The 16,719-nt window shown below is 46.1% G+C and overlaps 1 protein-coding gene across 2 annotated transcripts in view; it reads left to right on the top strand.

Moving 5' to 3' along the window:
* Positions 1-16,719, top strand: part of EFNB3 (ephrin B3) — a 409,020-nt gene that overhangs the window by 348,935 nt on the left and 43,366 nt on the right. For both annotated transcript variants that reach the window (XM_069646279.1, XM_069646280.1), the window contains exon 3: positions 12,531-12,623. In XM_069646279.1, coding sequence (XP_069502380.1) covers positions 12,531-12,623 — 93 coding nt within the window. The remainder of the gene's footprint in view (positions 1-12,530; positions 12,624-16,719) is intronic.

Genomic DNA, 16,719 nt, shown 5'->3' with positions numbered 1-16,719 from the left:
TCTGAATTCTTTCGCTGGATGGTCTCACCAGGCTTGTGTGTGTATGAAACTCCGCTCCTAGGAAGACCAAGGTCCTCGAAGGTTCTACGGAGGACTTGTTGAAGTTTATTGCGAAGCCCAGTTCCTGTAAGAGGGACATTGTGGCTCGTAGACTGTCTCGTGTTTGTTCCTTGGATGAACCTCTGACCAGCCAGTCGTCTAGATATGGATAGACATGATGACCATCCTTCCTTAAATGGGCCGCTATAGGGGCCAAGCACTTGGTGAACGTCCTGGGGGAGGACTTGAGCCCGAACGGGAGGACCTTGAACTGAAAATGCTTTCTCCCGACGACGAATCTTAAATACCTCCTGTGTCGTGGGCGTATTGGAATGTGAAAATAAGCATCTTGAAGGTCTGGTGATGATAGATAATCCATGGGTTGCACCGACCTGATAACCTCTTGGAGCTTTAGCATTTTTAATTTTAGGCTCTTTAGCCACTTGTTGAGTACCCTCAGGTCGAGAATGGGCCTCCATTTGCCGTTTGGCTTTTTTACAACAAATAACCTGGAATAAACTCCTTGTCCTTCCTGTGCTACAGGAACTCTCTCTACCGCCCCTTTTTGCAACATAAGCGCCGCCTCTTGTCGTAGGATTCGGAGGTGGGGCTGTGTCGAGAATAAAGGAGGAAGACGCGGAGGCTTGTCTTTGAATTGCAGCGCATGACCCATGCGAATCGTGTCTAGGACCCATCGATCTGTGGTGATGCATTTCCATCGGTCGAAGTGATGAGAGACTCGACCCCCCAGGACGTTCCGAAGGCCGTCATTGGTTGCTGGTTTGCTTGGTCTTCGTTGACGACGGACCTGAGCCTCGCCGTCTGGAGGCTTGATAATCCCTACTTCTACGTGCCGACTGGGACGCTCGTCTGAACCCTTGTGAAGAGTAAGAGGGCCTGTTGAATCCACGGTCCCTCGAGGATCCAAAGCGGGAGTTTCCAGAAGCACCCCTGAAGGGGCGAAAAGAACGAAAATTTCTACCCGTTTGAAGGGCGCCGAGGGACCTAGCAGTATCCGTGTCTTCTTTCATCCCTTTCAGCGCTTCATCAACCTTTTCGCCAAACAGGTGTTCCCCTTTGCATGGCATGTCAAGGACTTTGTACTGGACTTCAGGACGGAAAGTAGTACATTTGAGCCACGCTTGCCGACGAAGCACTACTCCATGGTTGATTTGTTTGAACCCAGATTCTGCTAGGTCAACTGCGATATTGATAGCGTGGTTCGAGGCCTCTTCGCCATCCCGCACCAGTAACATAGCTGCTTTCCGGTGTTCGTCTGGCAGGTGTTCTAGGATAGGGGCTAGTTTGTGCCACATTTCCCTATCATATCGTGACACGATCGCTAAGGAATTGGCTGCTCTTACTGTCGTCGCTCCGACCGAGAGCACCTTCTTTCCAAAGGCTTTCTGTCTCCTAGCCTCGCTTTCAGGTGGCGTTGAACATTTTTGCTGGACCCTGGCCTTCCTAGCCGCTGCCGCCGACACCACCAAGTCAGACAGAGGCTGTGATGTTAGACATTTTGGAGTGGACTCCGGAGCTTTAAACTTTTTCTCGATCCGTCCCTTGATGGCTGGCTCCTAGAACGGATGGCGCATCGTCTTGAGACCTTCTTGCCACACGTGGTCCAGGATTGGGATGGCAAATACCGATTTTCTCCTTTGACCCATATGGTCAAAAAGGAAACAGTCTTTCTTCTGCTCCTCAGGAATCAAGCCGAATTCGGAACAAGCTTTCCCCATCATTGCATGGAAGGCTCCCACATCATCCGGGGGAGATGGCTGTGACTGGCTCCTCGTAGACTCTACCTCTACATCCGAATTCCATGTTGGGTCCCATGAAGGTGACAGGGAGATGTCTGACCCTGAGTCACCCAGTATAGAATCGGACTCCGACAACTCACCCTCCTCCTGTGCTCGAGGACGATCTTTTACTGCCTGGGGAGTCGATGGGTGTTTCGTCGTCGATCGAGCCGTACAAGTTTGCTCGTCGACGGAAGGTACAGACAAAAGTGATGATGACGTCCCGGGTTGAGGGAACTGCGTATCCAGCCGCTGCAGGAGCTTCTGAAGAGTATTAAGCACATCCAGAGACAAAACCGTCTGGGGGGTCAATAACGTGGACGATATCGGTACCATACCCCCGCTCGCACTCGTCGTCGTCGACGTGGAAGGCCGTAAGCCTAAATCCGATGGCTGCAGAACCAGATCACCTTCTCCTTCCACCGAGCCGGCCGTGTCTGGCTGCAGTAAGACCTCCGGGGGGATCTGGTCATAAACCTCGGGCAGCCAAGCCATGGACTGAGTCTCCGTCGACGGGGGAATCCCCACCGCTGATGCTTGAACGGTAATAGGCATCATCAATGACACCGAGGTCGACGAGCAAGTCGTCGTCGTCGTCGAGCCCTTAGACTTTGTCGTCGATTTTGATGCCGACTTCCCGGCTGAGGCTTCCCGACTCATGGAAGACCTGGGACGGTCCCCTGAGGAGGATTTTGACAGCGCTAGCCTCTCCGTCTTAGATGATGAGGAGGAGGAGGACTTTTTATGTGATGAGGAAATCCATCCTGTTTCCTCTTATGCTTGTCCTCAGAGCGCATTTCAGCTGGCCGTACCTTCTTCGATGGAGGTTCCGACTTACTCCTGGAGGCCGTGGAGCCAACTTCCGAAGCCGGGTAGGCCCCTGCTCCGTCATTAAGCCAGTCGACCAGCCTTCTTTTTCGGTCCTTAAGGGTTTTTTGGGAGAAACCCTGACAAATTTCACATGTATCCGCCGAGTGGTGCGGGTGGAGACAGTAGATACAGTCCATGTGGCCATCTCCTTCATAAACCTTCTTGAGGCCACAGGTTGCACACGGGCGAAATAACGCTTTTCCGGACATAATTCTCCAGAATTTGAACTTCGCCGAAGCGAAACAGACAAAACAACCTAGTTTTCACTAGTAGTAAAACACGAGGATCCCACTACTTTGAAAGACGGTTGAAATCTGAGGGAGCGCGGGGGCGGAGCCTGTATTTATATCATGACGTCCTGACGGCGCGGGCACGCATGATACAAAACGAGGTGGATAGGACGCATAAGCGTCGAAAAAGTTTTCCTACGGGAAAGGGTCTATATAATGTACCGGGGATTCCCAGCCTGACGACGGGGAATATTCTAAGCATGTGAATCCATGAAAGATCCAATGCTGGAGAAATGAGATGTATCAAACAGAGTAAGATCGTACCGGGGGTTAGACCAGGGTGTGTCTTAGCCCCCTGGATTTTCAACCAATATGTGTCAGATGTGGCAGAGAGCCTGATGAAGGAAGGGTTGTTAGCACCTAGAATAGGCCAAAGTAAAATCATATGGCTGGCGTATGCAGATAATTTCCTTATTTGCGATCGTACAAAGGTGGTTCTGCAGTGCATACTAGACATTTTAATCGAAATATGCAAGAGAAAATGGACTCATAATAAACCAGAGCAAGACAAAAAATATTGTCATTTAGGAAAGCTCTACAAAAGAATCTGCGCCCATCATGGCATATTGAAGGAACTTTGGTGAGTACATCTACCAGTGTAACGTATCTGGGATTCCATTTTGGGTCACATAGGGGAAATAAAACACATACACAAGGCCAAGCTTCTGGAACCCCAGATTGTGAAGATAGACAGAATATTTCGTAGGTTCTTGATAAAACTGGCACTAATGTTTTTTGAGGGTAAGATTGTTCCTGAGTTAATATATGGTTTGGAATTATACCTCGGCACGATAGTGGAAACTCTAAATAAAATTGCGGGAAGTATTATGAGACGGATCCTTGGAATACCTAATGCTGTGCCTTTAGCAGCGATTATGTTTGAATTAGGATATGTCTCACTCTGGGCCAGAGTGCAGTGGTGGTTATTAACATTAAATGCGAAGATTATGGCCCCTATTTCAGAAGCTCTATATGAGCTGATGGGTGGTAATGTAAGCTGCTCGGTGTACCTACTGGATTAATAAATATATGTGAGACTATCCTTCAAAAACTAGGCTCCAATTTGGAGATTCTGGTGGCTAATCCGACGCTAATTAAAAAACAGCTGTTGGAACAGGATTGGATATTAACCTTCAACTCAAACACATCTCTGAGGCATTTGACTCACGAACATAAGTGCTGGGGATCCCTCACCAAAATCTTGCTTCAGTTTCCGAAACCGGTTCTATCGTGGACTACTACTGAGGCTAAGATGGAACATCTTGCCAACAAAGGATACCCTGCTAAGAAGGAAACAAATATCTCTGGAGGAAATGGGCTGCAGATATTGTAAATCAGCACCAGAATCTATTAAACATCTCGTTCTGGAATGCGGTGCATTTGAAAAGCCTAAGGAATGCTTACTTACGAACTTTGAATGACTATCATCTGTGGGGCTCTGAGGACAAGCTATGGAAGCATTGTCTGAATATGCGAAGTTTGCGTTAAGGTTTAGCCCTTTCAGGATTTCTTAAGGGTATTAAGATGGTATAGAGTACAAAGTTAAACTCTTAGCATGCTGCTGACAGGGTGTCCAAGGAATTTCACCTTGAGTTGTGTGTTTTTTATCTATTAAGACTACCAATTGTCATAAGAAGTGAACTGTATCTGTAAGAGTACAATGAACTAAAGACATTGTGCTATATGAAGGGTTTTTATTTTCATTTATATTTTATATTGATTTTAGGTATTTTAACAAAGTACATAGTATGGGAAATACTTAATCTGCTGTTCTGTTTTGATATTTTTGTACTGCGTTTTTTTAGTAATGTAATTTAAAGTAGCGTGATTTAAATGTGATTGAAAAGTGAATTTGTAAAGGTTTGATTAAACCAAATACAACGACACCCACACATTGCAATCACCACATGTAAACACACAACACATTTTGCCATTTTTTTCATTTTGTATTTACCTTTTCACTGGGGTGAGATATAATACTTGGTAACTCTGGTCGAGGCACCAGCCAGTCCAAACCAGTTAACCTTACATTGACAACCACATAAACATTTTACATAACCTGGAGCATACACTAACAATTCCTTCAGACAATTTGAAAAATATCGAACACTTACAGTCCACACTGAGGCCTACTTATACAGATTTGCGCACATTAACATTACAACAAAGCAACCTTACCCTGCTACTTCTACACCGCCGTTTGTCCACCTCTTGCAGATCCTGAAGCACCAAAATCAATTAGCTTGTCAGAAGTTGTTCTAGATAAGACCCAATAACAACATAACTACAGGACATAGCACATGCTGTTACTCATTCTGCTGTGGGGGACGAGCACTGCCTGGCCCAGCGTACTCTAGTGACTGGCAGTAGCAGGGGAGGAAATTAATGTTAATTCTCCTGCAGTTCATCTGCTTTATTAGAATCTCTGGTGACCCGATGAACTGGTGACTGTGTATATATCTCTTCCTGTTAAAGCAAGTGACAGGTAACTGTGGCGGGGTCAGTGCTACAATAAACCGATTCTAGGAGACGGCATGAGGGGACCATAGCAGAGGAGCATGAGAACACTTGTCTACCCTTAAAAACATTAAATCTACTCCATTGAACAAAGGCATTTTATGAATAGCGTGAACTTAATCACTTATAGGGACTTCAAACCAATGTTCGATAAGACACAGTGGGCTCATTTTCTATGTCCTGGAGTGGTAAAGTGTGTCATACAACCAAGGTGTATCCTTTTATGCCTTACTTCACTGATCCGGGACATCTTTATTCTGTTTCATAGTGTGAGATGGGAGGGGGGGAAGTATGTTTCCTCCTCCATTTCTGCTTACCAAACCACTCTGTTTTATGCAGGCAGAATTTGCAATTTTTTTTAAATGCGGAGTGCAAAAGTGAGGTGTAATGTGATTATGCCTAATTTTACAGATCACTTTTGCATTCCGCTTTATTGAAAATAAAGTTGAAAATTGCAGGCAGTGGACATAACAGCATGTATGTGCCAGTGTTGCTGATCCCCGGCATTCAATTTACACTTTCTAAAAAATGTAGCCTAGTGTGAATAGCTTTTTTTCCCAGTATAATATATTTTCTTAAAGCAGTAAAGTCGGTATTTGCTAAAATGTAGGCACTTGAACACATACCTTCTGAACCCATCTACACCTCTTGAAGATCCAGCACTAGTCTTTTCCCCCTCCACCACCTCACAGCATTATAACACCCAGAGCCATGGTGTTGGAGCTGTCCTGGATCGAGAGCCTCACATCATCGGAGCACCAGCTCCTCTTCCAAGATGGCGGACGCGATGTCCGCAATGATAAAAGGGCTTTGTCGGCTCTATTTCCTGCCTGCAAGGCCCCTGATGGGCCACTTCCCAAATAAGACCTGCTATTGGTGGGAAGTCGGCAGGCGAAGCCGACACCGGTGGGAGGACCCTGGGTAAGGATGACATCCCTGTGTGTGCCTATGAAGGCATGGAGTGACCCGGCCCTTCTAACAGCCACTGCCATTTCCAGGAGTTTGCCTTCTTCGCCAAATAATCCTGCCAAGGCCACTTCCCTTTTTGGCAGATAAGTCTTACAACTGATCTGATCGTTTTCTGCTTACCATTACTTACCATTAGTCCAACCCTACGTCTCCCTCTATCCCGATGGCTGTATATTTTTGGCAGTAGCTTGTGGCCGCATCTGCATCCTGGCACATGCCGCTTACTGTGCCTCGTTGTCTGTCTCTCTGACCGAGGCAGACGCGCTCCGACCTTTGTGACTGCTGGCACTCTCACTCCACCTGATATGGCTACCGTAGCCCTCCGCCTGCAATGCAAAATCTTACCGGCATGCGCCCGATCAACTTCACTACTACGCTGTCCCCGCAGCTCGCCTTATTCCACCCGCCGTCCCCGTTATGGGTTACTAATAGGGTGTGGTTGGAATTGCCTTACATCTGACTGGCCTATACTTGGAATTGCCTTACATCTGACTGGCCTATACTTTCCAACCTTGCACTCCCACAACAGACTTTGCATACCGGCCTGAAACTACGTTTTGACTGTATATTATGCATAGTCCTGCCTCTGCATCCTACCCACTGCAACTATCGATTGAGTTCGACACTCGGGCTTTGCTGCATTCATTTCTTAGATTGGACTCTGCTTTCAGCCCTGTGCTGCATTTGTATTTCACCTACCTGTAACCACTGAGTTTGACACCGCTTTAATCAGTGTGCTGCCTCAGTTTTTCTACCAAACTGCAACTCCTACCTACTTGTCCTTTTGCCTGTCTATACCTACTTGTACCTGCATACTTGATGTTCCCTCTGCTCCATGAGTGAGGCATTCCAATGTTGCATTTTTACCTACTTATGCTTGCATATTGAAGTAGCCCCTTCACTATGAGGTTAGGCTTTCCCAATGTGCGCACCCACCTACATGTTGCATTTTACCTACTTATGTCTGCATATTTGTTGTAGCCCCCTGCACTATGAGGTGAGACTTTCCCAAATTATGCACCCATGGTTCATTATTCCTGCATATCCGATGTAGCCCCCACCCTCTGTGGTGAGGCTTTCCAATTTTGTGCACCCGCTACAATGTTGCATTTGACCTACTTATGTCTGCTCATTTGATGTAGCCTCCTGCACTATGAGGTGAGGGTTTCCCAAATCGCGCACCCACCGTAATGTTTTCTTCTTCTGCCAGCTTTGCGCTATGTTGTACCTGTTCACTTGCACTTATTGTATCCTCCTCCCCCACCCCCCTTAATTTTTCTTACTGCACTTTCACGATTCGAATGACTCAAGGCCTAGCAGAACCGTTTATTTTCTGTTTCCCAATGTATGCACCCACTCCAATGTTCCTGTCTGTTGCCTGCCTTGCATTGTGTTATACCTGTTCACTTGCAACTATGTAACCTCCCCCCCTTCCCCTGTACTTTCTGTTATGGCACTTTGCACAATCCGCTTGACTCAAGGCCTAGTGGGACCAGGGGACCGTTTTTGTTTTGTCCCTGTCCACCGCCCTGCTGTCTTGATGCGCATTGAAACACCATTTCATTTTGCTGTATAGGCGCATTACAAATAACCAATAAATAAATAACCCTCTAGAGGCTGCAGAGCTGTAGAACTGGCTACAGTGCCCCCAGGATGTTTAACAGTGTGTCTTCCAAGCACTACAGCACTGCTGTACCCTTCACAGTTAACTACAAATTCTGTCCCTGCTGCACTGGTGTCTACAACAGATACTGGTGTCTGCTAGAACATCTCCCAGCACGGCTTACTGGTATTCTCCTGCAGGATTGTTTGTTATTGGCTAAAATCTTGTCATGTAAATTATTTGTATTGTGCAGGTCTCTCACAATCGATGGACTAGCTTGGCTCTGTAAGAAAAAGGGGGGAGGGGTTCATTAGTGAAATAGTGGGAACAGCAGATGCAAAACATGTGGTGTTGATGGGTGCAGGTTGGAAGTACCTGGTTGCTGAGTGCCAATCTGCTTTCTATGGGTTTGACAGAGTAACTTAAGAGTATGTTATCCGTAGGGAAGAGCCCAAGATCTGATAGACTACATCGCTTGGGTAGCCACTGAGGTTGGAGAGTGAGACAGGGCTAAAGAGGAGCGCTTAGTCGTGGCGCAGTTAGTGTTGATGTTCTAACAGCTAGGGCTGTGAGGCCACTTGTGGGGAGTTTGTGTGTAGTGTAAGGTGGCAGGAGATCTCAGATGGGAGTAAGACAGGGGAAGGCGAGAGTAGGCCTTACAAAGCAAAACATCCTTCAACTCTGCACACCTACCCCAGGCCATTTACAGACGGGTCATATTCCTGCAACATATCCAGTGGGATTGGCTGTAATCCTCCTATGGCTTCTCTGGTATCCTGCTACAACATCTTTGGTGTGAATAGATGGTGTTGTTTTAGGACATTTTCAACATGACTGATCAGCATCCTCCTACAACATCTTTGGTGTGATTGGCTGGAGTGCCCCTAAAAAATCTCTGGTGTGCTTGAACCTTCCGAATGCTAGGTCCTCCAACACCTATAACATTGACTTGATTCTAAGAGCCCAGGCAAGGCTCAATTTCTAATACTGCTTCAGGATTCAGGAACAAATACAATCTCCTGCTGGTCCTTTCAATATATCTACAATGGCAGGACTAGTACCCTCACCCTTCTGATGGAACAGGTAACACAGTCACCATGGTAGAACAGTTAAAATGGGACGACCATTAACAAGAAATAATTCATTGTGTAAATAAAACTTTCCATCTTGGTGAACAAAATAAAATCACTCCCTCTGGGTAGAAACATTAACATTTCCACGTTTGTACATTTCTCTCTGCACTTCGTCTTCCTTTCCTTCTTTTTTCCTGTTCATTCATTTCTCTTTCCTTTTCTTTCTATTTCACCTTTTACTTCACTCAATCTTTTGTTTTCAATTTCATTTTTTTCTATTTCTTTGTTTTATTGCATTCCGACTGTCGCCTTTTAACTTTCTCCTTCTTAGGTTTGGTCAGAGATTCCAATTCCATCCATCAATATTTCTGTTTCCCTTTTCAAAACGGTTCCCCTTCCCAACTCTATGTATATCTTCCTATTATTCTCCACTCCCCCTCACTGCTTTCAGTATTGGCAGACCTCCATGTACGTGCTCCCCCACTTGGGTCTCTTCCCGGCCCTCCCAATCAAATGGTAAACGCTGCCATAATTGTAGAGTAGCCTGGGGTGGGCCAATATATGACTGGATTAACCCCTTCTATGTACGCTCTTTTCTGATCAAAAGAGCATTGTTCCTCTTGTATATATAAATACAAATATATATATAAATATATATATATCCAATGCAACATAGTAGATATACCAGAACTTTTTCATCAAGGCATCTCTGAAAAAGGTGGGTGGTACAAAGACAAATGCAATGGTGGAATTGATGGCGAGGGGTGAGGAGCCGGCTCCATACAGTGGTGTGGAGACCGGGACGGTGCTGAACCAGGGATGAAGGATGAGTGGAATAGGTGGTATTCCATGCTCTCAGATGCGATAGTGATATGGCCAAGCGGAATGCTCCGAAAGCCCTGAATAGCGAGGAAAGCCTGCTTTTCAGCCAATTTGCAGCCGAGAACTCCACCACAATGCACTGCATTCCAGCCACCTCTTTCCCATCGTGGTCCTTGTGCTGGACTACTATAGTAAAGAAAAGCCTTCCTGCAGAGAACATTCCATGCACCACTGTTCTCGGACGGTCCGTGTCCTAGTGGAGACGCAGCCTACAATATCAGACACAACACTGCAGTTGAGGCGTCTAGAATAGGACACAATAACCCATTTGTCTACACCAGAATCAGCACAGTAGTCCGAGCATGAAAACCAGAATAACACTCAATATTCCAAGTTTTTCCCCAGAGCTGCACCCAACAGCACCTGGAGACTCCCCTTGGGTGGTAGCGGTCTGCAGTATAAATCAACATAACATAACAACAGTACCAGTGAGGCCTCCCGAAATAGGCACACTATTCCGGTTGTGACCTGCAGCACTGGAGTCAGAGCTGCAGAGAAGGCGGCTAGAATTTGTCTGAATGCTCAGGTGCTTTCCTGGCTGGCTAGTTCCTCTGTAAGGCGTCAGCATTTAGCCACACGCCAAGCATTGTAGGTCTTCAGAACAAAACTGCTGCCTCTTGCTCGACAGCTGCTCAGTCGCTGCCCTCCATGATATCATGGAAACCACAATCCGTGCAAATTAAATTTTCTTAACGTGTTAAAGATGTTTCCCTCAAGCATCCGTGCTTTGGCTTGCCAAATAAATGGCGCAAGGTGGGAATACAAGCACACATTTGAATATAATCCTTTCTAGGTCAAGAACTTCGTCGTGTCCGTGCCCAGGTTATTACTGTTCTGTTTTTAGGTGTCCTTTTAATTTCCTGTTGGCTTTTACCCTTCTGCGGTCTGTTTTTCCAGTCTATGACAGCTAGTCAGTGCCGTCGGGCATCTCGCTAGACGCCTCAGCCAGCCAGAGCGAGGCCCCCTCCGCTTCCCTCCCTTTTCAAACATCTCAGACTGCCCTGCAACTGAACCAATCTTCGCACCGTGCTGTGGGAGGGGCGCGGGGGCTGCTATTTTAGTGATTTCTCCAGTTAGTTGGGCACTAAACAAGGATGGGCAGGGTGTAGGGAAGGGGTATTTATTTGCCTTTTACATAAAGCAAAAATAATTAGCAGAGTTGATGTGCACTTTGGGGCAGGGCAACCTTGGAGGATACAGCCTGGGTCTTTCTAGGTCTTGTGCTTTTTTCCCACTCTGTGACAGCTCTTCAGGGCCGTCGGGCACATCTCTAGACACCAATGCTAGATGAAGCAAGCCCTCCCGTCCCCTGCCTTCTTCCCTTTTCAAATATTCCACATCACTTAGCAATTAAGTCAATCTGCGGAGGTCGGACGTGTTCTCAGGGTCTTATCTGATTGGCTAAACTCGGATTTAAGCTCGTGATTGAGAATAGCATATAGAGGTTCTTTCATCTAACAAGTGGTGTCCTTTTGCGTTGGGTCCAACACCCCGGGACGCAACAGCTTGATTGTTCTTGTGGATGGCAGTGAAACGGCAATCCTGTTTGTGTGTTGAAGGGAGCAGAGTGGAATTGGGGGTGGCCCTGCCGCAGGGAAAGTAAAGTATGGAAGAGCTTGACCCACTTTGGGTCGGCCATGGCGAGCGTGCTTGATCTAATGAGGCACAGGCCCGTGATGGCCGTCAGAGGCAATCAGTGGTGAGGACTGTTGCGCGCTCGCCGAGCTGCACGCAATCTCATCTCTCCATGGCGCTGGCGCAATTTTCTCCCTGCGGCGCATACACTTGTGCATTGCAGTGCTCTAGTCTATGGAGTCATGCTATGGGTCATTGCACATTCAAAGGGTCATTTTAGTCTAATTTCCATTCAGAAGCTGCCCTTTGCCTAGTTTGTACCCTCGCTCTTCATGCCTGGACACCATTCTGGCTGTGGTGGGGGCACTATAAATGATTAAATTGATCAAATACTGTCTTTTCTGTACCTTTCTTTAGACTAGTGCATTTTGATTCTAATTTGAAAGTGGGTTCTATTCCTCCCAAGCACATCTGCTTTCAAGCTCTTGATACTGCCATTGTTAAAAACGCTGATGAGATGTGTCTGCAACTCTGAAAGCCACGTGTTCGAACTATATTGGCTGCTATATCAGCGTGGGTGGTTGTTGGGTTGCCCATGTCAACACCTGTGGTTTTCAATGTTTTGAAACTACAAACTTGTTTCACAGCAAGTGCTATGTTACTTGTTATGCTATGTTACAAAGTTGTTATGCAAAATCAAGTGAGACATATTTGTAGCACACTAGGATTGGGAGGTTGTCATAGCTGGTTTATGGTTTATTGCACATGTTACCTAGCAGATGAGTACTTCTTTGCAGGAGTTGAGTCTTTTCTAGCATGGCTGCTCGACACTGTTGGGAGTTTGAGGCCTTCCTTGGCTGTGTGATTGGAACTCTTTGTTCGAGTCTCTAATTCTCTTCTTGTCTTTCTGCAGCCACCTCGGACGGCACGAAGGAAGGGCTGGAGAACGTGAAGGGCGGAGCCTGCCTCTCCAAGGGCATGAAGGTGACGCTGAAAGTGGGGCAGAGTAAGTGATTCTCTCTTTAACATAGCATACACACATCACAGGGAGCTGCTGGCAGACAGGATCTGAAGATGGCCCTCGTCCAATCTGAACCCCAGCAGGTAACCCCACCTTTGATCTTTACAACTCTCTGCATCTCACTGCGTCTCAGTATGATGTCATGGGACTGTGGTATTCATCCTGGCAAGTAACGCCTCCCTTGCCCACATGTATACCAACGAGCAAGCAGGAAGTAAGGAGAAACTCTTATCGACGCCATCTTGAGAATCATCTCAATGCATTTTGGGTAGTCTATGGTAGCTCTCCGTTTAAAAACACTGTTAAGAGGATCATACGGTTTGAAAATGCTCTCCCTACCTTTACTGAACATGCACCAGCCAGCAGGGGAGCAACCACTGTTGAAATGTTTTGGGCAATGCATAGGGCCAGTTGTACATAAGGTTTGAAATGGTGCGGGGAAGGGGCCTATTTAGCAGCAGCGCTGCACATAGAGTTTAGCAATACACAACCTCAAAGTGTGTTTACTGTGATATGATGCTTGCAGCAAAAGTATGTTGCTTTGAACTGTAACACAGGAGCTAAATGAGGCATGTACATCCAGCATTGGGCAAAACCATTTAACATTCCTAAAGCCATTCTGGTTTTGGAATGGTATAATGGACCAGAGAATATTGTATGTATGTTGAAAATAAATATATATATATTTTTTTATCAAATACACAATAAATGTAGTAATGTTAGGTTGAAATAAGAATTCGATAAGCAGGAGCTCAAAGCAGCTCCTGGGTATCCGGCATCGCCTAGTAAGTAGGAGTTATGTCTGGGGAACCAGAAGCAGTTCTGTGGCACGACACAAATTTAACTTCCATTTGAGATGCAAACTATAACTTTGAAACAAACAAAGAGAGCAAAAAAAAGATTGGAAACCCAAGCGCTTACATAGTTAAGTAATATACCAAATTAGGTATGCATGTATACAGGGACAAGTCGCGGCAGGTGAGTGTACCGATTGTTGGGGTTTACTGCTCAAACCACCAACATTAAGTAACCCATACAAACAATGATACATTCACACTGTGCACATGTCCAAAATCTTGTTTAATGCTCAATCGCATATATTCAATCGGATTCTGAGTCAGCCTGACACGTGTTTCGAGCTACTACTCTTCTTCTGAGGCATATGTGCTCTTGAATACAACTTCCAACCTATTAATATTCAAAGTGGGTGTAGAGTTGCACTTCTTGTGTCTATATATCTTTGCAGTTGTGGTGAAACAAATATCGGAACAAAGAGCCTTTCGGCAATGCGCAGCAAAAGGCTCTTTGTTCTGATAATTTACAATAGTACAACATTTATTTGAAACTGTATCTCGTCTTGCTACATTTTCCGAAAGTATCGTCGGAGCCTCCTGTAGATGCTCAGTTCAGTAGACCTGTTCATGCCATTTGACCTAAGACCATGCACCCTTTTCTGGTGGTAAATTGCTTAGGAAAGTACCCAGGCTTATCACAATGTCTGGATAGGAAGAGCCCGATGGACAGGTGGTAGGAGAGTTGGGCATCAGAAACATCAGACATGCCCTATGTCGTCATTGGCGGAGTAAGATCCATAAAACACAAGGATTGCATCAAACAAATCTATTTTTAATGTGGCCCAGAGGCTTCTGAATGTAGTAGTGTTCAAGTTAAGACCAGACACTCAAGACAAAGGAGTAATCAGGCAACTTACAGCTAATTGGCAACGACTGAGATAGATATACATTATTGTTGGTCATTTCTCGAGCATAACAGGAGGTTGAGAGCATACGCAGGGTTGGCAATCTGGAGACCAGAACGTATCTTGGGCACTTGGCCTGTGGTCTTGTAGGAAACAAACAAGAAACGATGAGAAGGCCACTGCTATTGGAGCTGGAAGCCTTTATGGAGGAGCCCCAGTCATGGTCTGTCTGGGCCCAGTGTAAAGGGGTGGACCCTCTTCGCCCAGCACCAGGGTAAACCGAAGGAGCTGCAAAGGGGTGGCCTGTTATCAGTGCAAGCACTGAAGACTGATACACAAGTCACTACTGCGATTTCTCGCGGCTAGTGTCAACACTCTGTAACTGGCCGCATTGACCGAAGAATGGAGGGGTGCAAATGTTGGGTGGGGTCGAACGGGCAACTTTCATATGTAGAGGGAGAAGCGTTGTCATCCTTAAGCGGCTAGAAGTTGCGCCTAGTGGGACAGGCCTTTCAAACGATGGCCCTTGGGGTTTGTGCATAATTTACCACTTAACCACTGAATATAGATTTCCTTAATATGGGGAAGCTTCATGTCAGTTGCAGGTACCACACGTGCAGCTACAGTAACAACACACAAAAAGCCTTTGCAGTCTGGTATATCCAACAGGGGCTTATGGGAGCAAGCGCTTGACACAGATGTCCCACATATGTGTATGTTGCATAAAGGTTACATTTAATGAAAGGCGATTCAAACTCTCAGAATATGTATTTTTAGATCCATCGCCTTGCACACTAGAAAATGCCCCACACATCTTTCTAATACTGTAAAACATATATACCAATACCTCCCACTATGAACAAACAACAACCCTCCCTCACTGGCGACTCTGCCCCCACACCTGGCCTTCCATTTCTTGGCCTTTTTTTCGGGAACCTTCTTTAATTTTCACCCTCATTCCTTTAGCTGGCCTTTGGGTCACCTTTCCACTCCTTTGTAACGGAACATAAGCTCCCCTTGACTTTGTCCACCTTCCTACCTGACCTTCCCCTGATGCCCTTTCCTGTTACCTCTAACGATTTCAGGTTCAAAACGTTTTAATTAAAAAAACAGATAACCCTCCATTCTGCAGCATTTCCGGGCCACCCTCCAGAAACATGACAATAGGCCAAAATGAAAGCCTAACAGAAAACCAGTTACACAGCCCTCTCAGGTTTGAATGCACCACTAAACTTCCCGTGGCGCGAAACTGCCGTTGGTTTCAGAGGTGAAGGTGGGCCATGCACTCTGGAAAATGTGTTGCTGTGTCTTCCGGTATATTGTGGGCGTGCCCGCCCACTTTACTTCCTCTGCAACCAATCTCAGATGGCCACGCTCGTGCCGGTAAAATGCAGGTGATGCCAGCCTTCAATTATTTCACATCACTGCAGTCCCTTTTCTATTTCGTAGTAAAGAACCGAGGCAGAAGCGCATGTATAATTTTGCAACCTGTAGCTACTCCATCACTCATATGCTGCATATATATGGCGTGCATGCGCTCCTACGTTAAACAACACACAAGTAGTTAATAATATAACAATTACGAAATTTTCAATAACCTTTAATATTTTTACATGCTTTAGATTGCCCATATAATATTTGTAGGTTTAAGAACCCGCCACCATACCACCCTATTTCCCCAGTGTAGCGACTGAACTCTGAAAACTGCAACCTTTTAAAACATGATTGATTAAAGGACTGGCGAGACACTAAACAGCATGACGAGCTAACCTTTAACCACGGTAATCATTTTTGCGCCCGCTCTCTGTGCATTGGGATTCTAATTCTGGCCAGCGCTTTTTGAGAGCCCAAGTAGTGACTTCTTTGATTGCAGGGCTCAAGTCGAGGGTCCACGCGAGCGGACGAGTCCCCACACTTTTTGACAGAGTTCCACCACATTTTTCAGAGGCCACCTAGATATGCTAATTTCAGGTGATGCCACATTCAATTGGTATGTTAATGAGCCCCCCCCTGCTTAGGACTTGACCCCTGCATGATTGTAAATGTGGCACGAACTATGGAACCTCACTACATGCGTCATGACGGTGTATGGAGCAAAGGGAATAAATATGGGTGGAAAGCCAGGGAAGCACACCCCGATCACAGCGAAGCCTGTGACACCAGTTCCACTGTGACAAGTCCACACAGACCATGAAGAATCCTAACCCGCGACTACACACTCAACCTGAGAGGATGGAGTAATGAGGCTCAAGCCACGTTGTCCAATAATCACAGCTGATGGATGAAATCTATCCGCAAGAAGTAGAAAGATGAGGGGAGGCTCACTTAGTGACTTCCGCAGATCCAGCTCTGTGTGTTCCGCTGCCATTTTTCTTTTGGCGC

Source organism: Ambystoma mexicanum, chromosome 1p, assembly GCF_040938575.1.
Source record: "Ambystoma mexicanum isolate Mex_15411 chromosome 1p, UKY_AmexF1_1, whole genome shotgun sequence".
NCBI lineage: Eukaryota > Metazoa > Chordata > Amphibia > Caudata > Ambystomatidae > Ambystoma > Ambystoma mexicanum.
This window is presented reverse-complemented; position numbering and strand designations above follow the sequence as displayed.